At 36.3% G+C, this 26,334-nt stretch overlaps 3 protein-coding genes across 4 annotated transcripts; all 3 read left to right on the forward strand.

The window, feature by feature from the left end:
• The first annotated feature begins 11,581 nt into the window (after positions 1-11,581).
• mrps14 (mitochondrial ribosomal protein S14) lies at positions 11,582-13,162 on the forward strand. The gene is made up of 3 exons (XM_079612723.1): positions 11,582-11,755; positions 12,359-12,523; positions 12,715-13,162. Exons 1-3 carry the CDS (start codon positions 11,684-11,686, stop codon positions 12,895-12,897), a joined length of 420 nt encoding a protein of 139 aa, XP_079468849.1. The 5' UTR covers positions 11,582-11,683; the 3' UTR covers positions 12,898-13,162.
• Positions 13,163-13,770: 608 nt separating this feature from the next.
• cacybp (calcyclin binding protein) lies at positions 13,771-16,310 on the forward strand. 2 transcript variants are annotated; one of them, XR_013797690.1, is made up of 7 exons: positions 13,786-13,917; positions 14,208-14,424; positions 14,517-14,613; positions 15,238-15,337; positions 15,430-15,524; positions 15,826-16,067; positions 16,145-16,270. XR_013797690.1 is itself a non-coding variant. In XM_079613308.1 (6 exons), the coding sequence occupies exons 1-6, from the start codon at positions 13,900-13,902 to the stop codon at positions 15,983-15,985; spliced, it is 687 nt and encodes a 228-aa protein (XP_079469434.1). In that variant the 5' UTR covers positions 13,771-13,899; the 3' UTR covers positions 15,986-16,310. The 2 variants fall into 2 exon arrangements, 1 of the variants encoding a protein (XP_079469434.1); XM_079613308.1 differs by having other exon boundaries at positions 13,771-13,917; positions 15,826-16,310.
• A 944-nt stretch (positions 16,311-17,254) lies between these two features.
• Positions 17,255-25,945, forward strand: plk3 (polo-like kinase 3). The gene is made up of 15 exons (XM_079612707.1): positions 17,255-17,654; positions 18,968-19,075; positions 19,165-19,281; positions 19,370-19,499; positions 19,594-19,681; positions 19,772-19,867; positions 20,255-20,453; positions 20,608-20,734; positions 21,031-21,143; positions 21,534-21,651; positions 23,545-23,628; positions 23,738-23,900; positions 24,080-24,209; positions 24,443-24,556; positions 24,670-25,945. The coding sequence occupies exons 1-15, from the start codon at positions 17,454-17,456 to the stop codon at positions 24,865-24,867; spliced, it is 1,986 nt and encodes a 661-aa protein (XP_079468833.1). The 5' UTR covers positions 17,255-17,453; the 3' UTR covers positions 24,868-25,945.
• Positions 25,946-26,334: the final 389 nt, after the last annotated feature.

The raw sequence follows: 26,334 nt of genomic DNA on the forward strand, positions 1-26,334 counted from the left end.
ATTATATGCCTTAAAACATTCCCTTTAGTCCTACAGCAGACATACTCAATGTTTCATTTGTTAAGGGCTAAACGTAGAACCTGAACACTATAAAAAAATATTTGGCACACCTGATTGTCTCCATAAATATTTGGATACTTTTACATGTGGTTGGAATATGTAGGGAATAAGAACAGGGAGAAAGTGTTCTGTAGTCAGGAAATGTCCAGCTGCATGCTGAAAAAAAGTCATGCTAGTTTACAGTACCTCTCACTTAGCAGTGATTCTTTGAGTAAGTGATTGTGTCCGTGTCTATGTCTTTAATTACCCCTGAAAAACACAGTAAACACTGTTACTACCGTTTTTTTATTACATGCCATTTTGCTTTTTGGGCGAATGATTTACAGACTGCAGTACTGTACTAGTTTGAATCCTGAAAAAAGGCAAACTTAAGTTAAGGTAAGATTTAAGTCTGTTTTTAGTCATGTAATGATACTTGCACAAAATCTATGTATGCCTTTATGCAATATTTCATACAAATTTCTTATTCTGCTTTTTTTAATTGATTGGTTTTGATGACTAGATTTGAAGGGATAGTTATCCAAATAATAAATACTGTCATTGTGTACTCCCCATCATTACTCTGACTGACTTTCTTCTGTGGAATTTGATATATTTTAAGTCTTCTAAAATCATATAATATCGTTTTTTAAGTGAATGATCCGTTTTAATTTTAGAAAACTACTGTAACTTTAAATAAACAAAACAGCAACAACAACAAATTAGTAAGTGGCAAAATGGAAGTGGTCTTATAATGGTCTTAACCATTTTAATCACAAATCTCTGGTCAAGAAATTAGCAAGAATTGCACAAATACTGTAAAGTAACTTAGCACGGAATAGCCTTCCTCAACTTTCAGACAGCTTTTACAGGAAGAAGAATCAATGTTCCACTCAATGTTAATCGCTTCAAACAGTTCACGAGTAGATGAAAAATGTTTCATTAATGAGTTTAATGTGAGACCAAATATTCACTATAGGGTTCAAATCTGGACTCTGACCAGACCAAACCATGAGCCTGATGGACTTGTTCTCAAGCCACTTCTTGGTTGTCTTTGAAACTTGGGCAGGAGTATTGTCTTGTTGGAAAAATAACAACTGATCATTCCTCTTTATAGATAACAACTTTTCATTTATGGGAAGCAAGCCATTCTGCAATATTCTCCTGCACTCCAAATCATTAAATTACTTTTCAGTGAATAAGTACACCAATATTAGCAGCTAAAAAGGTTCCCCACACAATCATAGCTTCTCTTCCTCCATGCTTCACTGTAGAGATGCATTTATTATTATATTTATCACCAGATTCTTTAAGACACCGCTCTGAAGCTTCACCATGAGTTCCACTGTGATTCATCACTCCACACAAAACTTCCCGTATTCTGCCACAAAAAGTGCATTTAAATTATGCTAATTTCCTGACCAATAATGTGTGGTTAACACAATTAAAAGCTTTTTTTTTGCATGTCTAAATATTTTCTAAATAAAAGTATTGCACCCTTGAAAAATAAAAGTCTTCATTTCTTTTCTTTTTTTAGAAAGAAAGAAAATGACTGACCAAAAAAATGTACGAGTAAATAGAATTTTTAAGGTGGCTATATTTATTTACCACTTGCATACCAATGAACTGCATTAGAATGATATATACGTTTGTAAGTCAAGCTCTGGGTACCGCATGATTTACATGTTCCAGAGAGCTCTAAATCATTTACCCTTTGAGCGATACACATGTTTGAGGTCCCCCCTGACACATCCTCAGATATATCAAACCAGTTCCCTTTTGAATTGTTGAATTATGTTCCAGTTTTTCAACCCTAGTATTGAGATGATACCCTCAAAGGAAATATGACTTTCATCTGTCACTTATTTTTCACCTCTCTCTCTGTTTATTTGAGAAGAGGATCTGTGTGATTAATGTGTTTGGCCACCAGTGTTGTGTGTACAAGAATGCAGCAGAAATGTGGCGTGGCGTGAAGCAGACTTATGGCTTTTACCATGCTTTTTATGAGGCAGAGGCTCAGCAAGAGTTTGTGCATAAAGGAAACAGGGATATATTTCAATAAAGACTATGTGATGTACGCAGAATAAAACAAATGGTGGGAGGAGGAAAAAATGTTGATTGCTACGCTGGAGGTTTATGATGATCACAATTACTAAGCAATAACCTGTAGCTATAAAAACATAAACACAATTTATAAGCAGACTACACGGTTAGACAAACTCAGAGGTGTACATTTTGTTCCACAACCCATCTCTCGTCTGTTGAAAGTTAAACTTAATACAGCGTATTTATTTTGAAGTCTACTAGAGGTGCAGAGACTTGAGGCTACAAAGACAAGCTGCAAGGAAATCTATCAAAGAAAAGAAAATCCCTGTACTTAAACATATTTAGATGGAATGCTTCTGGGTTTTATTAGACTGGTTTTGAAGGTCAACCCCACCATAAGTGAACTAAGAGGGAAAAGGACATTTCAATTAAAGCCATAAGGTCTCAAGCTCTGCAAATAAACCTTCCACCAACTTATACGTGTGAGACACATATCCAATATTCTATATCACACTGTCAACAGTAGGGGAAATCTAATCCATTCATCTATCTGCCTGTCTCCAAAGCGGGGAACATAACAAATCTTTCCAAAGCAGGAAGCTACGAGGAACCGAATGGGGTGTGCTCCAATATTGTTGTGCAATTCTTTACTCACCGAACCGAGACATCGTTAGCATTAACGATGGGAGAAAATGTGATCCTACTAATAACGATTTGCTCTTCAAAAGTTGACTGATGGCCTTAATCGCACAAACACACTTAAGGATGATTGTTGTTGTAACTCAAAGCAGGAATATGTATGGCAATAAACATACTAGCATGCAGGTGACCTTTAAGTTCAGCACAAAAGGCATTCTTCACATTCATGCCATCTCACTGAATCAGACCTATGTGAGGCTGATTTATTTTAAATCCATTGCAGGACTCTTCGGGACAGCATGTTCCTAACCTGAAAAATGTAAAAGAGCTTCATTGCTCTATAAGGTTCATGGCTTTTGACAGCCTTTCACTTCCTAAAATGAATACAGATGTAACGTAAATGCAAGACATTAAATGCAAACATGAACAAAATCAATCAATCAATCAATCAATCAATCAATCAATCAATCAATCAATCAATCAATCAATCAATCAATCAATCAATCAGTATGTCAATAAAGACTTTAAAAGTAGACACAATAAGATAATCTGTAAGTTATCCTTAATATCACAATATGATTTACCCTTTGACAAATGCAGTTCCATTATAGTTGATTGAGCAGTAGTTTGACAGACCAAAAATAACTTAAATGCATCATATTGGAAAGATGAGCTGAGCTCAGAACTACTAAACAATAGAAAGGAAAAAAAAATTAAAGGCACCGTATGCAAGTTCCCACAGAGGCCGCTTATTCAAAAGGATATAAGAAGGAATGACGACAGTAAAGGGCGAGAGGGGAACAAGACATTTTTGCTGTTTTTATTGTGCTTATACGCGGCAGTCGGCTGCTGATGCTCCTTTTGTTTTGTTGTTTATGTATATTTTACGATTACCTTCTTCCCTGAACTTGAACTTTGTTACTCATACAGGTTAGTTTATTTGACAAATTCTGGACTCTGTGCGTTCGCTCGGTGGCTGGAGGCACATGTTGCAAACTACAGCTGAATTGATAATAGAATATCATAATAAAAGCTGGCTGACTTGTGTTGCTAAATATCATGCAATTAGTTTTAAAGATTTGAATGGTAGAGAAAATGCTGAATTACTGTTACTGCAAAAAAAAAAATCTGTTTATGCTATGTTAGTCACTAGAAAAAAGTGTCTTGAGGCAAACATGTTACTCACAGTAAATTAAATACAACTAACCATGTTAAATAACAATAATTCGATTTCTTTGGATTTAAACATTTGGAAGTCAACAAAATACAGTAGGCTATAACATTGTATAGTGGTTTTTGTATTTGTTAATCCAAAAATCATACATATTGTGCCTTTAAATGGTTGGAAAGAATATAGACCCTGAAAGAGATGTCTAAACTCTACTTTAAACACTCACAGTTAAATGCTCCTGAATATTAGCCTTTTAGTTAGACAGGTTCAAACCATTTAGTAAGAAATCTGTAAATATACATGTAGTGTCCTTGGAGAATTTCACCAAGTATCATACACTATATTAATTATGAGACCACACAAAACACCAACTTATTAGCAAAAAAAGGGCATTAAAATATCAAATAACTGATAACAGTTTCCCATAGCCATAAAAAGAGCTCACCTCCCTCCCAGAGAGCAAAGCTCGTCTTCTCTCACCTGTTTCTCATTGGCCACCGAGGTTCTTTCCTCTTCAGATATAATTTGATCTGGACACTTGACTTGAAGCATTCTATTTCAACCCGCACTGCATGGCCCAAAAATACATTCTTTCTTTATAGGTATAGCAGAGGTCAAATCTCTGGGAGCAGTGTCCCATATGGCGCTACTGGTTCTTTTCACCATTTGTGAATTGCTCAGTTTTTTCTTTGTTTTTGTTTTTCCTTCCAGACAGACTTTTCTTTGATAGGCTGCACGAATACAAGGCAACAAGTGACAAGTTTATGAGTTAATCATTGAGCCATTAACTGAATCGATTGGGTAAAACACATTGGCTGCATCCGAAATAGCATACTCATATTTTGAATGAGTAATTACTTCACAGCCATTAAAAAAGTACCGGTAATATGTGAGAAGTATGAATTTAATCTGGACGTACTACATTCGCTATATGTTGCCCTTAACACAGCGTCACCGCCATTCACAAATCCTCTTCTGTGGCCTCATGGGACAGTAAAGGGCCCATTGTATGCACACTTCAGAATCTTGCCGGAAGAAGTAAGTCATCCAGGTACTTTTTGCCTATAATCTTTTATGAGTACTGTGAATTCGGACATACTTTTCACTTACTTTTCGCCGGGAAGTATGCGATTTCAGATGCAGCCATAGTTATTATAGTGCACTAATCTGTAAGATCTTACCTTCATACTATTGAAATACAAACCGGATGATAAAACACAACTAGTGCACCATTAGCAAACTATGTATCGCAATTACAGTAAATAATAGTACATTTCTTAGTAAAATTTTCTATATTTCCATGTTTTCTGGTATAGAGAACCACACAAAAATACTCTTCCATGCCATTGACAGACATTTCCTTGTTTCTGTGCTTTCACTGTCATAGGCTAGGGGGGCGCTATGAAACATCAAGTAGATGCATATGTAAAATAACACGATCTTCAAAATTAAACAGAATATAAAGCAAAACAGCCAAATGTTACTGAATGAAATGTCGACCCAGGATGAGCTTTACGACGGTGCAAGCTTTGGGGGTGTTGATGAACTCGATCTACTCCATCTATCATCATTCTGAATCCGATCCAGACGTATTCTTTGACAAAAACGCGAAGTTGCTCAGCTTTTTGCTCAAAATGTTGCTTTCTTTTGAAACTTAACCATATAAGTGTTGATAAAAAGGGATGTATGAAGCTAGAATAAAACTCAAAAGCAGAGGGTCTGTTCTTTCTTTTGACATATTGCATGTTCAGGTATTCATAAAATATTCTGGAGTAAAATTACCTCTCACTGTAGCTTAAAGTTTGCTTGAAAAAGCATTGCAGCCAGAGGATTGATATAATTCAAGATCATGTGTGAAATGTTTCCTGAAGTCTAATCAAATGAACTAAAGTACTTCACCAGTCACATTCTCCATGCTAAATTAGATATCCCCTACCCACCCACTCAGGTGGGTGCAGAAACACTACACTTCAGCTGTCCACAACTCCATACATCCACATAGTTTAGATGTACTGTTGAAAATAATGCACCATGGCATGAGGAAATCAGTCATGCAATCTCGCCTCTAATGGCAGCTCTCCCCAAACGTCTATAGATTCAATTTATCCTCTTAGTTAAATAGTTAAAACAGGTCAGAAACACGTGCTGACATGCACATGTCAGGGTTTTTTCTCTCTCTCTGCAGAGCATTCTCAATTACCCAACTCAATAAAAGAAGCTTTCTTAAAGTTTACAGACTCTACCTCAGTATTGTGTTGGGTGACTCCGCTCCACTGAGTGGAAAAGGGTAGGGTACCCTGAGAGCACACTTCCTGTTAACCTTGGTGGTCCCGTTGAATGAATTCACAGATGGCCGTGTAAAACAAAACTCTAAAGAGGAATAAAGTCCCTGTTATCATTTTATATTTCATTTTGGATCCGACACATCATAAGCGTCCATGTGCTGTGTTTGATGGGATTAACAGTTAGGTTTGGAAAGCGGGATCGCTCTGATTGTGATAGTTGGCCGTGCGAAGTTCATTCCCTCTGATGTCTCTATTTCTTAATAATGTCCAAACCAGACATGCATCGAGGACAAAACATTAATCAAATACGTGCTTCTGTGCTGAGATTAGAGGTTGAATGTTCAATAAAAATGACTCTGTTGGGAGTCATTCTAAGAGCCCTTGTTTGTTTACTGAAATTGATGATCAAATTAAATGGGACTGGATGGATGGATGGATCCTCTTTTTTCTATACATTGGCCTCAGCATCTGTTGAACAGAAGGACCCGAGTATAAAAGGCAGATAAAAACATGAACTGACCCATGGAGAGACAGAGGAACAGAGGCTTCCGACAAAATATAGACTCTTTCGGCAAGGGGTAGTCCTCGGTCCCCAGCTATTTGATTGACACGGTCCCGAGGGAGCAATGCAGTACATTCCATAATTCAGGAAGGCCTTGACCTCAAGTCCAAAAAGGACTTTACCTCATAGCTGGAAGGCTGCCTGAAACTATAATAAGCGCAATGGAAATGTTAGAGAAACTGCATTCATATTCATTTGCTATTCATTCTGTCAAAAATTCTAAGCTTCTTAAATATAGTTACCCAAAGGTTACACTTTATTTTTTAATGATGCACTTTAGATATTCTATTAACTAAAAGTAACTTTGCAACTACATGTCAACTTACTCTCATTATAGTATGTATTAGTAGACTGACTGTTGTAGATATTTAGGTCAGGGTTCGGGTTAGTAGAATAAGTTTACATAGTCGCAAAGTTATGGTCAGTAAAATGTATTTTGGGAGACCATCAAAATAAAGTGTAGCAGATATTAAGCAGCAGACAGTCTACTAATATTCCAATGACTGATGTTGCTAAGTTATTTATAGGCCTAGTTAGTACAATAAAGGACAATCGAAGTGTTACCAAACAAATTATAATGTTTCTGCCACTCTCTAACCACAATTTTGCTTGAAAACTTCAAAAATCATGAAAAAATCTAAATAAACTTTTAAAGCCACTGGTCCAGAACGCTAGGTCGTGGAAACCAAACAATCTTGAGGTTACGTATGCAAATCACCTGTTACCACATATGGTAAAGAGCTCAGAACATGCATCTCCACACGTGTGGAACATTTGAATATCGTCAAGTGAAATTTGTGGGAACTTTCTGAAATATGCTGCCTTCAAGTGCACCATGGGAAACTCGTACCTCTTATTATTACGGCATGTCACGCATTCAAGTCAGAGACATAACACAGAAGTAGCCTAAACTAAACAAAAAAATACTTTGTGGAAAAAAAAAAACGAATACCAACATCTGAATTCAATACATAATTAATTCATAATATGAAAACTAAATGTTTGTCTCATATAGCAAACTGTGAACATTGAGTAATTAACTTTGCACTTGTTGTCTATCAGCTGTTCTGTACATCATACCTTTAAAATTGCTATTTAAATTAAAATAACTTTCAAAATCATTTATAGTTCAATACAGACTTTCTTTCCACTCACTGATCTCTATAGAGATTTTAGAGATTTACATCATGATAGCATCTATATATTATAGATCAATGCTTCTGCGATGTTTCAAATTAACGTTGTTTCAAGTCCCTTCCAACCTTTCGGCAACTCATTTATCATCTTGAATTCCAAGTTTTCAACTTGTAAATACAACTTTGCTCTGTCATTCATGTGCACAGAACTCATAATCATAATATTTCCAACTCTACCTGAAGGGCACAAGAGAACTGACTAAGAACAATGAAAGTCGCACTTAGATGTTGAACAAGCATGTTTGGCACAAGGAGACTGAATAATTTTGCTAACGTTGTTCTGTTTCACGTTCTCTGAGCTTGTATAAAAAGTGTATCCACAAACGCTACTGCCAGCTTCTTTTCTTCTGACTGTTAAAATGATGACTTTGCAAGGCCTAATATAGTGATGTTAAAATGAACAGCCCACACAAGTAGCTCATGAAAAAGTAAAATTGAGAGCATAAAATAAGTTATTTTGGGTTGAAAATAATTCACACAGGTTAAAAACATTAAACAGCAACAAAATGTCAATCTCAAACTCATTTGGTTTCATATCATGCCAGGTTCAGTTTTGTTTCTCATTTTCACACTCCAGTGGGGATCAGCCTGGAATGTCTGAATATGAATATTGAAGTGATCTTCACAACAGTATGTATAATTTTTTAAAGAACAAAGCGCATAACGAATCTGCTTTGTTTTTAGAAAGCATTGCTCTCATTAGATCTCAACTAGTGGGGTTTCAAGTGGCCAGGGAAAGGCAGGAAATTTAATAAATATTTTTTGGAAGCCTACGCCTCAGAAATGTTCAGAAGAGCAGAGTTGCCGATATTAGATTCAGCTTCAGAAGAGCAGCACATCACAGTGTGACATTCTGCTTTATATTGGTGAGTTTAAAATAAACAACTGCTGTGAGTTTTTAGAATAAAAGCATTAATGCCCACATGCCCAGAGAATATAATTATTTGCACAATGTTTCATGTGGAGCTCTTTAAAGTGTATTTTTTCAAGTAGAAATTTGTGACCGATGGGCACATATCACATTTAAAAACTCCCATAAACTGATGCAACGATTCAGATGAGGATTTGCCTGGCATATTTCTGAGTAAACATCCAGAAATGGCTCATGAATTAAATATCACCAAATTACATAATCTCCAGTTTCAATTCAAAGTTGTCAAAACCTCTTTGTAGGTGTGTCTTCTACGGAAATTGATAATAGGCCTAAATAACATTAGTTTAGTCAAGTTTCAAGTTTAGTCAAGTAATCAAGTTTAGTTGATTGCAGGCTTAAATGGGTTAAAAACGAATTATGTTTCATTTCTCTCCGTTTATTGATTTTAAGCTCATATCATAATAATCAGTTAATAGAATCATAAAGGTGTCTAGACCTCTGCAAGATCTGCATGTATACCACTTTAATGTACATGACTGATCTTCTTTATAAAGTTGTGCAATTTGACATATGTTAGTATTTTTCTCAGAACACATCTCCCAGTATCTTTTAACAAAGGCTGATTGCTTGGGAAATTCTAGAGGAATTTACTAGAACAGTTTTTTATGAATGCCTTGGGGTTGAACTCTAACCAATGTCATGCAGAGAAGCACATAAGGAGCTCTGTTTGTTGGTTGCTATTTTGTTGTCGTCTGCTTTTTTTCCCCTTCTTTTCAGTTGCATTGTTTTATTGGGGGATTTATTCTGTGGCAATGACAGAATGGTAGAAGAGCATAAGAAATGGCAATGTAAACCTCATTAAGTATGAAAAGAAATAATATCAGCAGACACAAAATGAGCAAATTTACCTCTGACATCCAGCTGTGAGGGAGGAATTTTAAAACAGAAGTTTCGCTCTCTCTGTTTATTCTTATAGTTTGTTGGTCTATTATATGCTCAACAAATTTGCTGTCTAAACGTGCCCAGATTCCCTATTTGTACAACCAGTCTGCATTACAATCAGACATTTGTCTGTAAGAGAGCTTGTTTCTCTTGTATTGAACTGCTAACACAGTGCAGGTGTAGTGTCATGATGAGGTGACCTCAAAATGTGTCAATGGTTTCTATGATGTGTGTCCATTGCATTTTCACTCCTGAAAATGTTATTTGTGAAGACCAACCTGTAAAATTGAGCCAAGTTCAGCCAACTGATGCAAAAGGTTGTTGTTGAATTAAAATGATTAGTCAATGATGCATGACTGGTTAATCATCCTGAGATAGGTTAAAATTAAAGGGTTAGTTCACCCAAAAATGAAAATTCTGTCATTAATTACCCTCATCGGTCCAAAATCCATAAGACTTTTGTTCATCTTTATGAATTTCTTATTCTTACTTTCTTATTCTAACTCCTAAAACTTCAGGATTCTTGCTTTTTTAAATTAATTTAATTATTATTATTTTAGCTACTTTTTTTGTTATTTACAATCACTATGATTGCCCATAGATTAAAATTGCGTCTTTTCTTGTTTAGGGTTTTCAAAGTGTGGTTCAGGAACCCAGGGGGCCGCAAGGGAGTGCTGGGGGGTGGGGTCTGTGGAAATGTTTAGAAAAAAAACAATGTAGCCTACAATAAAGTTTAATTTATTTCAATTTAAATAATTAATTACAATATTATTAATATAAATTTTTTAACAGTACAAACTGGGCCTTTATACAAGAAACTACATAGATTGCTTTAAAATAGGATGGGGGGTCCTTCGCATGAGGATGATCATATTTGGAGGTCTGTGGCATCTAAAAAGGATTGAAACTCTTAGAGACAGAGGATCCTAGTGTTGTTGAATTAATAGCTACATTCTGCCACTATCTGGCTGTGTACCGCAATTACACACAAGCCATTTTTTAACTGTAGTAGGCCAACTGCTGAATCCATTTTCGACTTTCCTACCACTATTTTCATGGCTGGTGATCTAGATGCTCAGATCTATAATCCTGAACTTTACAATAATGAATCGCAGTATATATGAATCGCCATGATGACAACCTTGCAGACAAAGCTAGTTGTCGACATTTTCAGCTATATCCTGTAACGACGAAGTCTCTTTTAGTTTTTTTTCTTTTTTTGCAAATGGTTTACTACTATTTAAGAGAGATGACAATACATAAATGCTTGGGTGAACATTAATTATGGGGTTGCATGAAAATGGATTATGTGATGTGTGTGGTGTATATGAAAATGTATGTCATGTATTATTTATTTGTAGACCTATAAGTAGGCCTATAATATTTTTAGGGATGTATTATTCATTTGAAGAATGGATAGGATAGAATGAAGAATGAGGATAATTTAGGAAAAGGTTTAATGGACAGACAGATATATAGAGCACTAATTGCATTTATATATGATTCAGGTTTGGGATTTAGAATATAATATGCTTGAAACGTTGAACCCGCCATGGGGGCTGAGTGTGGACGGAGGAGCTGAACTGATTACTTTCAGTTGCGCCGGATGAAACTCAATGAAACCTCTATTGAAGGTATGATCAATTATGATATATGTGGGATGGTAGAGTAAGGTTCAACAAGGAAATATAGATAGATAGTCAATGGTCTATTTGTGAGAAGGAAGAGGAAACAGTTTTAAACTTCAGACTTATCACCCAAGGTTAATTTGCCATCCAGTACAGTAGGTGGCGATAATGCTACTTAGGAGTTAATCGCCATTAAACAAGAAGAAGAAGAAGAAGAAATGTGACCAGAAGATGGCAGTAATGATCAACCAAATTCAGTTATCAACCTGCAATCCACCATCGAGGTCAGTGCTGGATCAACATGGCGGCGGCATGGAAGCTCCTCGGCACGGGGATGAGGTTTCTGCAGTCGTCCTTGCCAGTTAGTAGACAGGTACATTTACTGTAAAAAAGTATAATGTGTAAATGCAAAGTCTATAAGGACTTTTAGTGCAATGTATTTGTGTTTCGATGGTGTGATCCCGTTGGACACTGTAATGTTAGACCAAGAGATGCTGGTGACATTTGTAGTTTACGTCTGTCAGAAAGATTATTTTTTAGTCATTTGTATTTTTATCATTTGTTAGGGGTTTTGTAAGACCTGTAAATTAATCTACAAATGTAAGACCCTATGTAAGACCTTTTAAAATTAATCTACAAATGTAAAATATAACGCTTCACAATAAGGTTTCATTATTTATTATTAGTTAACATTAAGAATTAACAATACTTATATAGCATTTATTAATCGTAGCTATGTTAATTTCAGCATTTACTAATACATTACAGTTGTTATATTTGTTAATATGAGCTAATTAACCATAAACTAACATGCACAATCAATGAACAGTTGGATTTTAATTAACTGACATTAACAGATGAATAAGTAACAAATGTATTGCTCGTGGTTAGTTCATGTTAGTTAATACACTAATTTGTTAACAAACGAGATCTTATTGTAAAGTGTTACCATAAAATCTCATCTGATGTCTTTCAGGCCTACAGAAGTTCACTTGGAGTGGTGGAGCAGGTCAGGAGCTACTATGTTAACTGGAGGATGTTACGGGATGTGAAAAGAAGACAAATGGCATTTGAATATGCAGATACGAGACTGCGCATCAATGCCATTAGGAAGAATACTATTTTGCCAAAAGAGCTACAGGTATATTCAAAGTCTTGCAGTTTCACTTCAGTTCTAGTTTATACTCAGTTTTTCATTTACGTGATTGGCTTACAGCCTTTAAAATCCTGAAAAAATAAATACTTTTATGCTATTAAACTATTTTGAAATGTTAAAATATTGCTCTAAAACTACTACTAATAATGGCCATGTCTTCATGTTTATGTATTTAGGAGATAGCTGATAAAGAAATAGCCGCACTTCCTCGAGACAGCTGTCCCGTGCGCATTCGCAACAGGTGTGTGATGACATCGCGTCCACGTGGAGTGAAGCGCAGGTGGCGTCTTAGCCGAATAGTTTTTCGGCATTTAGCGGACCACAGCCAAATGTCTGGAATACAGAGATCAATGTGGTGATCAACCATGGGATTGTATAAGTGGTCATTCGTACAACCATGTCATTCAGTGTATGAGCTTTACAATCTATGAATGACCTTGAGCTTATGCCATTAGAAGAGAAGATATTCTTGCGAAAGTGCAAAGACACAGAGCTGGAAAACAAACAAGCACCTGCTCAAATTTTGGAATTTTCTTTTCTGCTAAATTGATTCAGATTGATGGACTGATGGCTAATCTAATAAAAGTTATGTTATTGTAGATACAATAAAAAAAGTGTAATGTGCTACTTTTGTGTTTTGTGATTTATTTGCAGTTTTTTTTTTTAGTTTTTTTTTTTTATCTCTATTTAGGTTTTATGTATCTAACCTTATTGTGGAATACTTTATCTCTTTGTTTGGTGTCACACTTCAATAATTTAGTTTTACAAAAAGAGGAAGATATTTAACCTATCAACAAGACAAAGTTAATAATTTATTGCTTATTTCTATGAAATTGTATTCACTAATCTGTGCATTTAAAGATTAAGCAACAGTAAATTAGTAGATTTTAGCTAAATAAGAATATTTTATGGTTGATAAACTGTTTTAATTCTTAAATATGTTTTACTATTGTCTTATTTTGTCTATTTACTGAGATTAAGTAAAGCACATTGGTCAACGTGTTGTTTTAATTGTGCTGTATAAATAATTGACATTGACAAACACACATACTGTACATTATTTATATATATATATATATATATACATAGACACAGACATACACACACTTTTAAATGAGTATTTTTTTTACCTGATAGATAATGTAATACATTTGCAGTAATATAATTCATAAAGTAATAATCTGATAGTCGTATTTGGTTTTGTAAGAATTATTTTGTATTTAAGGACTTTTATTTTGAATTGACCTAACGCGGAAGCAAGAATCTTTCTAGAAAGAAACAGCGCTTCATGCAGGATTGAAAGCAAAGATCATTTTCATAACTTCGATAAAATTGTTGTGAATAGTTTCTCCAGGACAGCGATGGACATCAACGAACTGGTATAATGTTCTGTTTTTCAGTGTTTTAGTCATTTTAATGGCAAATAGTGAGAATATAGAGGTATGCTAGGGTTATTCTGTATTGCACTGCAAGCCCTTATGCAAGGGCATAAATAAGCTTATAAATGTGAATGAAACTCATGTTTTACTATGATATCTTATGGGATAATATACATGTTGGTGAATTAAATATTACTAGGCAGTGAGTTGACAGCTGCTGAAATCACATGTCCTGTAATGAACATGTTAATATCCTGAGCTTGATATCAGATGTGACTTTGTGTCTCTAGATCGCCGGTCTTGAGGGTGATTTAAAAGAGATCACGAATCTGATAGAGAAATGTGAACGACAGCGCGTGCGGGACGTCTTGACGCAAGAACACAAGAAAATAGAGAAAGAGCTGGCACAAAAACAACGAGAGCAGAAACTGCAGCAAGCCAAGAAAGACTCTGGAGACAAAACTGAAACAACACTCAAAGGATACACAGTCAAAATCAACAATTATGGTGGGTTCATACCTCATGATAATAGGTTTAGGCTGTTCCACCGTGATACACATTGTCTAATAGGCTACACATGTCGTTTGTCTCTATTTTAGGATGGGACCAATCTGACAAGTTCGTCAAAATCTACATCACACTAAAAGGAGTGCATGGTATTCCAGCTGAAAATGTTGAGGCCAACTTCACAGACAGGTGTGGCCTCGCATTAAATATAAAGCTTTTATTAATCTTTATTAAAAATTAGTTAGTAAATGTAATTGTTTGTGGTTTGTTTGTGAGTTTACAGTTCATTATTTATTATTAATTAATTAATTAATTAATTAATTATATACAACTTTTTAAATTAATATTAGTAAATTATTAAATTAAAATGGACCTTTATGAATAAAATCTGTAGAAGTGTTGTTAGTTCATGTTAACTAATGTAGTTAACTAATGTTAACAAATGAAATATTTATAGTTCAGTGTTGCCCAAATTTCTTATTTATTATTGTGTCCAGTAGCCTATTTATTTATTGAAAATTCACAGTCGGGGAGAGTGGGGCTGTGCCACAGAGAGAAATTCTGATATGCATTTTTGGACGTGCATAAATTTGCTTTGACAAAGTTAATTTTTACAAGTTCAGCATCAAGTTACATGTTAGCTACTGTCTCCTTGTTTATCTCTCAGTTGCAGGCACGTGTAAATTATAGTCTTTTCTAGACATATGGTCATCATGTGACAAAATGTATTTACTAGGTTAAGAGGGCGAACATCTTTTTGCATGGTGTTTTTAATGGTCAATCAGTGTAACCACTGCTCTCGTGTTTTTACAGAGGTTTTAATGTTATAGTCAAAGATCTGGATGGGAAGAACCATCAAATGACAGTCAACAACCTTTTATTTCCCATTATTGTTGCAGAGAGTAGTAAAAAGGTTTGTCACTTTCTTAATGTTATTGTATATTCTGTTGCTAAATTGGATACAATTGTATAGATAAATAGGCTTGACAATTTATTTGTTTACAGATAAAAACAGACATGGTCCTTATCATGTGCAAGAAGAAGTCAGCAAAAAAATGGGAATGCTTGACACAAGTAGAAAAACAGTCTAAGGAGAAAGAGTGAGTCAAATGTGCACACTTTCATTCTCTATTCCTTTACCTTTTTATTTTATTTTAAAATTGAATGGTGCAGATTTATGCGTGCAAATAATGAATATTATAATGTCAATTAATATGATCCAAAATGAAATAAAAATAATACATTTGTAATCATGAGTTATGTTTATTATTATTTTAATATGAGAAGAAAAAAATATTTGACTGCAGTATGCACTGCTATCAGAGTTAGTTTAGCGTTGTACCAAATTTGGTTCTGCAAATTATGTTTATAAGTCATAAAATGGTAACATTTCTGTTTCAGCAAACCCAGCTCGAACGAGAACGCTGATCCAAGCGAGGGGCTGATGAGCGTACTGAAGAAGATCTACACCGATGGAGATGATGAGATGAAACGCACTATCAACAAGGCCTGGGTTGAGTCTCAGGATAAGAAGGTCAAACCAGATGATCTTGACTTCTAAGCCAACTTATTGATCTGCTTCCACATTCATAGCGAAGCACACCAATTCAGCTGCTACACACATGACATTCCACTTTTCACTTCTTTGTTCTTAACAAGAACAAAGTACAAAAATGCATAAAATAATAATAGAAATACTATTATTTTATGCATTTTTGTACTTTGTTCTTGTTAAATGCGGCTGTTAAAGAACAATGTTTTTGAAGTGTTTTCATCCCCATTGTAATTCCTTATCAACAAATGTTCAGTGGATTATCATTCCTGCAGTTAGGACCACATACCTTAAAAAGTGGAAAATAAAAATATAAAAAAATATCACTTCTGATGTTGTTGATTTTTTTTTTGGGGGGGGGGGGGGGGGGTATTTATTAATCAAAATGAGTGTTTACTAAATGACCCATGTTCAGACAGTAGTATGATGAAATATTGCTGCCATGCTATAAATATGATGCATGAATGGGTTGTGCAATCAGACAGGGGACACGGTATTCAAAACAAACTAAACTGGATATGATGGAAAGGAAAGCAGTATATTTGTTGATTATAATTTGAATACGATCTCAGACTGCTTTTCTAGAGCAGAAAGTAATCACTTATGACGTTCCAGAAGATCCCTTATAATATGGACAAAGACAAAGGCATTCAGCTATCGCAGTAGTTGAATACAAGTCAGAAACGTTTTGATATGAAGGAAAGCTATGTGTTGTTATTATTACTTTAATACGGTCTCATGAGTCGTAACATAATGTGCGTTTTTAAGTGAAAAAAAAGTTTACTTATCAAGACACAAGGGGGCGCATGAAACCACGAGTTTTTAGTTCAGTTCAGTATATTCCACAATGACGTAATTTGGCTTCATCCTCGTGAAAAAAATAGCCTGTGTGTATGCAATTCAATTGTTCGATTGTTTTAAATATGTCTGCTTTCAACACTGAATGTTACATGATAAAATGTAAAACACTTACGGCAGCCATATGTGTATTTTGTTTTTACGCAGTATGACACGAAATTATTAATTAATCCTCAAATTTAACCAGTAGTATTAAACAGTTAAATCGATCATGCTTAAAAAAAAAAAAAAAAAAAAAAAATGTCGTTTTGTACAAAAACCTTAAATAGAGGAAAACAGAAACACTTTTAATAAACCATCCAGTGCAAGTCATCCAGAGATCCATAATCACGTCAACCGTGATTGGATGATGTGTTCTCGGGTTTTCATTCACTTTTCTCCAGCACTTTCACATGCGTCTCTCTGATCTTTGATTGAATCTCCACCAGCCAATGACGTTGATTCTTTCCAGACGTCGCCTCTTTCGGCCCGCCTGTGCCCATGACGTCACGAACAGTTTATATACTGCTTGACTCCGGCGCCCGGGCATGTTTGATTCACAGGACTAGAGAACTTGGCCAGACTTTGGGACTTCACAAAAAGGAGGTTATTTTCTAAGGCGAAGGATCTATATTAATGAATGGATCCTGCTCGTTTTACCACAGCGCAGCGTCTTTCCTGTAAAATGATGAATCCGGATTTGTTCAAACCGTCTCAAGCGGCTCAACCGCCCGCCAAGCCGAACCGGAGTAAATCAGAGCACGTTAAGACGGAGGTCGCGCAGGTGGTGGTTGACGTAAAGTCTGGAAGATCGTACTGTAAAGGAAAGCTTTTGGGAAAGGTACAACTCTTTTATATTTACGCAATACATCGGAGCTAATCATTTGAATAAATTATGCCATTTGTTACTGTCTCGTGCCGCGCTTCCTGAAATGCTGCTCTAACGTGGACGCACGGTGCGCAATGTGTCGTTCTCGTTCGTGCTCGGCTGGTTTTGGGAGCTGTTCATGGGTGCACCAGAACCACTGGACCGCAACCCGCCCTGTCTGTGATTCTAGAACCTACCTGCTGGTTATAAGACCGCGCTGTCTTCTAATTTTGATCAATTTCATATGGTTTTATGCAAAGACACTCTTTGCAATTATGGAATTTACTGGATTTTTTAATACGATTCCAGACTTGATCCGATGTCAGGGAAAGATGAATGACTGACTGAATGAATCAATGCATCAATGGAAATGATGCTGCTGCATTGCTTATGATCAGTGGAACCTATGACCACTGTCAGTTTCCCTCTCATGTTTCCAAAACAAGGCTCTTATTTTAATTAGACGATTGATTCTTAGTCTCATCATAAATCCCATTTTTAAAGTGCCGCATCATGGTGCGATTCTGTAAGGATGGTCTAGTGGGAAAAAAATACGTCATTCCTTTGTACATGTGTTGGGACCAGGGTCAGAAATTAACTAGGGATTGGGGCAAAAATTACCCGAGATATTTGAAACGTGGAGGGGAACATAGCCTAGTTTTTAAAAATATATATGTATTTTTTCTTTCTTTTTTTTAAAGCCGATGTTTTCTGCCGATGTAAAATGAATCCGACATGACAGCTGGTTTACTGATTGCCACTTTATTGGTGTACTGATAATTGGTACAATCTCCCGCAAAATAAAAAATTTCAACAGCTACATAACGTTAAATGGTTGACCTTGATGTTAGAGAGCTGTGTTTAACTTAAACTAGTTAAAAAAAGAAAATCTATCAAAGAACATGTTGTCCTTTTTTAATAGATAATAACCATAATTCTGTTTCTATTAAAGCATTTGCTAAATGGATGACACACTGTTTATATATGGTGCAAAGGGTAAAAATGCCCCTTAAAATCAATTCCAGGTTGCAAATACTGGTCGGTACATATTGAACACCATAAAAGCTGGCTTGCCTGGACAGCATTCTTGACATCAGTCATGAGGAAAATATGAATCAAACGTTCAAACTTGCTGGTAATCTCCAAAGATATTGTCTTTTGTCTAAACTAGTTAACCTAGTTGCTTACAGTCATTGAGTTTTGAGACTGTTGAACAGGAACCTGCATTTAATCATCACTATTGACACATTTTGAGTGATTTAATTTATAATGGCTTCTGTTTCTAGGGTGGTTTTGCAAGATGTTATGAGATGACGGATCTTGCCAGCAACAAGATGTATGCTGTGAAAGTTATTCCTCAAAGCAGAGTCTCGAAGCCACACCAGAGAGAGAAGGTAAATGGATAATAACCGAGTGCACATGTGAATCGTCATATTTCCAGCTTCCACCTTTAATATTTATATTCATCGTTTTTGTCCCACAGATCATTAATGAAATCGAACTCCACAAAAGCCTCCAACACAAGCATGTGGTGAAGTTTTCCCATCATTTTGAGGACCAAGACAACATTTACATCTTCCTCGAACTCTGCAGCAGAAAGGTGAGCTGCTTTACTAAGGACAGGCCTCAAATGTTCACATTTGGTGAAAACAAGGCGCTTATTCTAATCCCGTGCTTCATATTTTCAGTCTCTGGCACACATTTGGAAAGCAAGACATACATTGACCGATCCAGAAGTCCGTTACTACCTCAAACAGATCATATCTGCACTCAAATACCTCCACAACAAAGGCATCCTCCATAGAGACCTCAAACTAGGTATTGTTTTTGACTTTTTAGTCTGCGGTTTTAATCCTAGTATGACATCCATTAAGTTCAGTTGATTTGATAGTGCTATAACTTGTTTTTTCAGGTAATTTTTTTGTGAATGAAAACATGGATTTGAGATTAGGAGATTTCGGGCTGGCAGCAAAGCTGGAGACAGTTGAGCAGAGGAAGAAGTGAGTTTGCTTGCCTTTTATCCTCAATAACTTTCACAGAAATGGACCTGATCAGTGAGCTGACATAAAATGCTCTTTTTTTTTTTTCAGGACCATCTGCGGGACTCCTAACTACCTGGCACCAGAGGTCCTTAACCGACAAGGCCATGGGACAGAGTCAGATGTTTGGTCGCTGGGTTGTGTAATGTAAGTCTTTTCAAGGCTACTCTAGACCATTTTATGTTTGTGTAGACCAGGGAATCCCAAACTGTAGGGGGTTTGTGAGATCATTTTTTAAATAAAAACAATACAATTCAAATAAATGCTTACTAAAAAAAAAAAAAAATTGGTTTACTTGCATATCACATGACCATTAATTGGTCATCAGAGAACCTCGAACATCCATATGTGTTAATCCAAATATTAACTTACAATCTCAGGGGGACATTTTTTTTTTTTAGGTCTGACCAATAAGATTGGAAATTTCTTGTTTTGTATATTAATATACTATTTATATTATGTAAAGTCCCTACTTGATTTATGTTGCATCAGATGGGACAGCCTTGATCACAAGCTCTTTTCTTGTCTTTTTAGGTACACACTCCTATGTGGGAATCCACCATTTGAAACCTTAGACTTGAAAGAGACCTACAAGTGTATTAAGGAAGTGAGATACAGCCTTCCCCCATCCCTCACTCCAGCTGCACAGAAGCTGATCTCCGCAGTCCTTCAGAAAAACCCCTGTGACCGCCTTACGCTGGATCAGATACTGGCCCACGAGTATTTCACAAAGGTTAGTAATCATTCATCTGTGTCCAAATGCAATTAAACCTTTCCTTTTAACTTGATTATAAAGAGCTTTTTTTTTTTTTAAGTGTTTACTTTTCTTAACCAGTTCCTTATTTTAATTCGGCAGTCCTCTAATCTGTTTTTTTTTTCTCCCTCAGGGCTTCACTCCAGAAAAACTCCCTCCCAGCAGCTGTGTGATGGTGCCCGAGCTGAATCCACCCAGCCCTGCCAAGAAGTTCTTTACCAAGATGGCTAAAAGCTTCTTTGGCAAGAAAAAATCAAAAGGTATGTACCTATACGAACCACTTTCTATTTGAGATGTTTGGAACAGTGTTATTTTCATACTATTATTCTTTATTGGCTTGCATTTTTATGTTTCCAGATTATTTAAATTTTAGTATTTAGTAATTTTAGTACTTCAACTCATTTCAGGTGGTTGCCAAGCCAACATTTCAAATTTAAGTTTAAGTTCATCAAATATTTATATGTATATTACTGAAAACATTAATAGTTTGTTAACAATAACACTAGTTTGGAATGAAACCTTAGTTTCTGTTATTGACCTACAATTGTCATTGCAGCTGTTGAAAAGACCCCTTGTGAGGAGAAAGATGACATTTCTAAACTGGTATCAGGCATGGTGAAACACTCCATCGGTCGGCAGATGAGCTACAAGACAATGGGAGGGAATGAGGTAATAATGCATGTTACAGTTATGTGCATTAGTGCGTATTAATAGTGTCTCCGCTCCGCGGCTGACTCATAACTGTCGTAGAAAGCTGCGTCAGTGTGCATGCAGTTTTGCACCATAGCTAAAGTGTGCTCTGTGGGGACGTGTTTTGAAAGCCGCTGTAGATGAATAATGAGTGCAGTAGTCCAGCTATTGTGCTGAATGTCTCAGAATAACTCCGTACTGACCAAACCCAAAATTACAAAACCAAACCCGCATATTAATCACATGACATAGATATTTTAAGCTTGAGACACAAGATTGGAAAATGAGTGTCCACTGCTTATGATAATTGCTTATAACTGAGTACAAGGAAGTACTTATGATTGTAAAAACATTGTGACTTCCTCTTAGGCCACTTCTCCCACGGTTCAACTGGCAAGCTCTGGCCCTCTGGACACCCCGGGCGAGGAGGAGTCCCGGAAGTCTGCATCGCGCTCCTTCAAAGGGACCGTCGCCAGCAGCACTGATGGTAAGGGACCGTAGCAGCTGATTTGCCCAGACATACAGGAGTAAATGGTTTTGGATGTGCATGTGAGGCCTATTTTATTTTAGACTCAACCCCTCAGGCTTTCAGAGGCAGCTATTAAAAACAAGTTTGTCCAAAAACATCCTGCCCCAATTCGTTTTTATTTCTTTGCTGAGTTTAGCAGCAAGAGGACTTGTCATTTTTACACTTCATATATTTGCCTGGAACTTTAGTTATACCTCTTTTTATATATATATTTACACTACCAATCAAAGTTTATGGTCAGGTGAACCTTCGATTCTTAAAGGGCACCTATTATGACATTTAAAATGTTCCTAATGTTGTTGTGGGAGTCCCCAACAACAGTTTTACATGAATGCAATGACAAAAAACACTTTTGTTTTCGTATAATATGCATTTATTTTTACCTGATTTGCTCACCGACTCCCAAATGAATCGTTCAACGACTCGTTTTTCAAACCCCTCCTTTGCGCGACGCTAATCTGCGGTGATTGGTCAGATGACCCAGCAGTGTTTACAGAGATAATACTTATTTTTAACACTGAGTACAATGATGCTTTTATCAATTAAATTGTATTATAATAATGATTATAGTCCACTGCTTTATAGTTTGAAGTAAAAAACGAAAAATAAGATAAAGAATGTAATGTTATGTTAGCGAGCATAGCCCAGTGTTCATATTGTAAAAGCACAATCAGTCTTTGTTTGAATTAGCCCGATGCATAAACATAACGTTTTTACAAAAAAAAAAAATGCAGTTACGTTACTACGAGGTATTACTCTATTCTTTAAGACAACTCCGAAAACAACGACAAACACTTCACATATCTCAATACAATTGTCATTGAAGACCTAGAAGCTAAACGGTGCTTACACAACAAACAAAATTATTATTAAGCATGCTACATAAAATATAAAAGCAAAAATTATTAATAACACTTACAGGTTGTGATACGGAGGAGGAAGCTGATGCAAATACACTTGGAACTGAACCTTCCTTCAATATCAGCCAGCTCGCGAATCCCAGTTTGATTGCATTTAAAAAGCAATCGTCTTCAAAATGACGCGAACAAAGCACAAGGCTCGGACTATACTTCTGTGGTATAGTTATATGAATTGTAGCCACTTAGTCTTCAAATGCTCCTCCTTGGGCAGATGAAAAAAGTTTGCTTTTGACTCGCACTTCAGAACACAGCGTCTCGTCGCCATGATATTTTCCCTGGCCTTGGAACCATAGACAGTATGCTTGGAGCGCAATAAGTGGGCGTATCGTATTCAAATAACTTGACAAGTTGACGTCATCTAGTCAAAGAAAAAGCTTCGGTCTTCTAACGATTCATAAAAATGACTCCGAGTCGACTCTCACTTTTGAAAGACAATAACTTTATATACGGTGCACTTTCATATTTCAAACTTTGCAGGATGTTTTTGTTCACCTAGATCTATGTTACACACTACATGAAAGGTAAATTTCAAAATTCCATAATAGTTGCCCTTTAAATTAATTCCTACAATAAATTATCACGGCATTAGCACAACTGTTTTCAACATGGATAATGAATGCTTTGTGCATTGTTAGAAGGATCGTGTCACATTAAGGACTGGAGTAATGATGCTGAAAATGTAGTTTTGCCAGCACATGAATAAATTTGCATTAAAAAACGAAAACTTAATATTTCACAATATTAATGTTTTCATTGTATTTAATCAAATAATTGCAGCCTTGGAGAACTTTAGAGACTTTTCAAAAACATGATTTTTTTTTTTTCAATGACCGTTTACATGCACATAATATATAACCAAATATATTTTTGTGTATTTTTTGATTCTGCCTGTAAACAGATAAATAAAAAAATCTTTCCTGTTTCCCCTCAGCTTGTGACGATATCCCTACCCCTGCTGCTGTAGCCGAATCTGCCATGAAGGTTCTTAACAGCTGCTTGTCTTCCATGCCAACAGGTTTGTTCCCACACTCTGTTCACACCGAGGTGCTTAAGCGATGGCCATTTTCAAGGTTTACTCTTAGGCCATTGATCATGTACTCAAATATTGTCCTTCCCTCTTCCAGCTTCAAAAAACCCACCCTGCCTTTCTAAAACCAAGCCTTTTATCTGGGTAACCAAATGGGTCGACTACTCCAACAAATACGGCTTCGGTTACCAACTCTCCAATCAAAACGTCGGCGTACTCTTCAACGAAGGCACTCATCTGAGCCTGTGTGACCAGCGGAGGTACGTCAGCTTGCTCTCTGTTCTCTAATGAGCCTCCAGTTTGGCATTTTGGACTGAGCTCTGATTGACCCACATAGAGTGCTTTACCCTTTACAAAGTCTCTGCTTTCGACCAAATGCTTTAAGCTTTACTTTTATTTGTGCAATTCTAATTCTCCTTTATTTTTTATACTTCTGCAGGACTGTACATTACTGTCTGACAAACAACAAACACTTTAGCTTTCCAGCTGACGCTTTACCAGAGAAGCTCCAGAATCAAAAACACATAGTGGATTTGATGGCTAACTACATGGAGCAGAATCTTATGGAGGTAAGTCCATAAATTGGTCCATAATTTAAACATTTTAATTGTAAGATAATCTAAGATAACATTTTAAATGCTACTATTTATGCTACTTTAGTTCAGTTAACCATATTGTATTGTATAAAAAAAGAAAATACATTTAAATCCTATTTTAAATTATTTATAAATCATTAATCTGTATAAAGTAAAGCCATTTATAAAAAGTTTTATAGTTTTAAAATAAGGTTTCCTTTTTGTAGGGTGGAGATGTCAATGGTGAGAACCAGCCACCTCCAAGCTCTTCTCCATTACTGCTGCAGTGGATCAAGACTGATCACGCCTTAGTCATGCTCTTTGACAACCGAACCCTACAGGTCAGTCTCTGATTGTGCAGGAACGACAGATGAAACATTGACGACCAAAATTGAACGACTGACCTTGCTTGGCCGATGCAGTTCATAACGTTTCCCTCTGCTTTCTTTCCCAGGTTAACTTTTACACGGACCACACGAAGATCATCCTGAGCAAGACCTCGGACTCTTTGTACCTGCTGACGTACATCAGCAAGGAGCGCCTCTCTTATTCCTACCCTCTGAACGTGCTATCCGAATGGGGCTGCTCTCCGGAGCTCCGGCAGCGGCTTCATTACGTGGTGCAGCTTCTCCAGCACTACACCAACGCATAATGAACCCCGCGGAACCGCTGTTCTGCTTCGTTTTGCTGCTTACCGCTTCAATTGGGAAGCAAAAAAGGACTATGACAAAGAAAATCAGGGGAAGCTTCCACGTTGCCACGAAGATCTCCTGTCCTTGGCCATCGGCTGGCCTCTTTGAACTATGGTGCACTATTCTTTTTTTTTTTATGTTTGCAACTGAGCCTACACCAACAGTATCACACTACCAGCTTGACTCACAGTGTGCACAACCAAAATTTGAGCCCGTTCATTTTATTATTTCGATTTTTAGCTGGACTGAAGTGCAGATGGCATAAAACTCACAGGGTTCTGAAGCGTCTTGCTTTTGCTCAAGATGGGCTTGGCTTTTTATGCTCGATCACTTGGCCTTTTTTTGTTTTTTAAGACTTTTATTTCACTAAATGGTACACAAACTAGAAGAGCTACGGACACCAAATGGTTATTCTTTTAATGAGATTAGTTTTAAAGATGGCAGAGGTGAATAGCTGAGGTGGAACTGTAATTCATGGAGGAGCAGTTAGGAGTGGGAGTGACTAAAGTGCCTTTCTGATGGATTCCTCTGTGCAATAATGGCCCTGAATCTCAAGCTTGAGTCAAAAAGGGAATGAGACAGGCTTTATATAGAGTCTTCATATTTGGTTTTCCAAGCAAATTAGGCAGGAGCGGGGGAAGAAACACTACAAATACACACCTGATATAAGCTTTTTGCTCTTAAAAGTTATTATATCCCTAATGTCTGTACTTGAGGGGGAAAAAAAAGACTATGTATTCAGTGTGCCTCCAGCTTTGTTTACTTGACATGCTCCATCATAAGTAATCATAATGTCCTCAAAACTGTGACCATGGCTGTAAGTAATGTGTTTAAAATACCAACATTGTGAAAGCCATTACTCTCTCAGACAAATCCTAACTAGTATTATTAATTAATTGTGGCACGTGTTATATTTATTTTTTTATTTATAGTTTTTTATTTATTGATGTAACATAATTGTATGGTGTCAACACTGGGAAATGTTCAGTATGATCACTTTTTATGTATTGGGAGAGTGGGGGGGAATAAAGTTTATTGAAAATATAAATGTTCTGTCTCATGATTACTTTTTTTGGTTTTAAAAGAAACTATAATGTAAATATATATATATATATATATAAACAATGGAAATGGGGGGGAAATCTTGTTATGAAATGTTTTTCCCTAGTTCATGTTGGCCACAAATATTGACACCCAATTATTGCCATGTTCTTTTCCCAAGATAACTGCTCTGAGTCGTCTTCTATAATGCCTGGTGAGTTTGGAGAGAACCTGACTAGAGATCAGAGACCATTCATTCCATCTCCAGATCCTTCCCATTCCCAGTTTGACATTGGTGCTTTTCTTCAGTTCAGCCCACTAATTTTCTATAGGGTTCAGGGGAGGGGACTGGGACGGCCATGGCAGAAGCTTCATTTTGTGTTCAG

The sequence above is a fragment of the Phoxinus phoxinus genome (genome assembly GCF_949152265.1).
Source record: "Phoxinus phoxinus genome assembly, chromosome: 5".
NCBI classification, from domain to species: domain Eukaryota; kingdom Metazoa; phylum Chordata; class Actinopteri; order Cypriniformes; family Leuciscidae; genus Phoxinus; species Phoxinus phoxinus.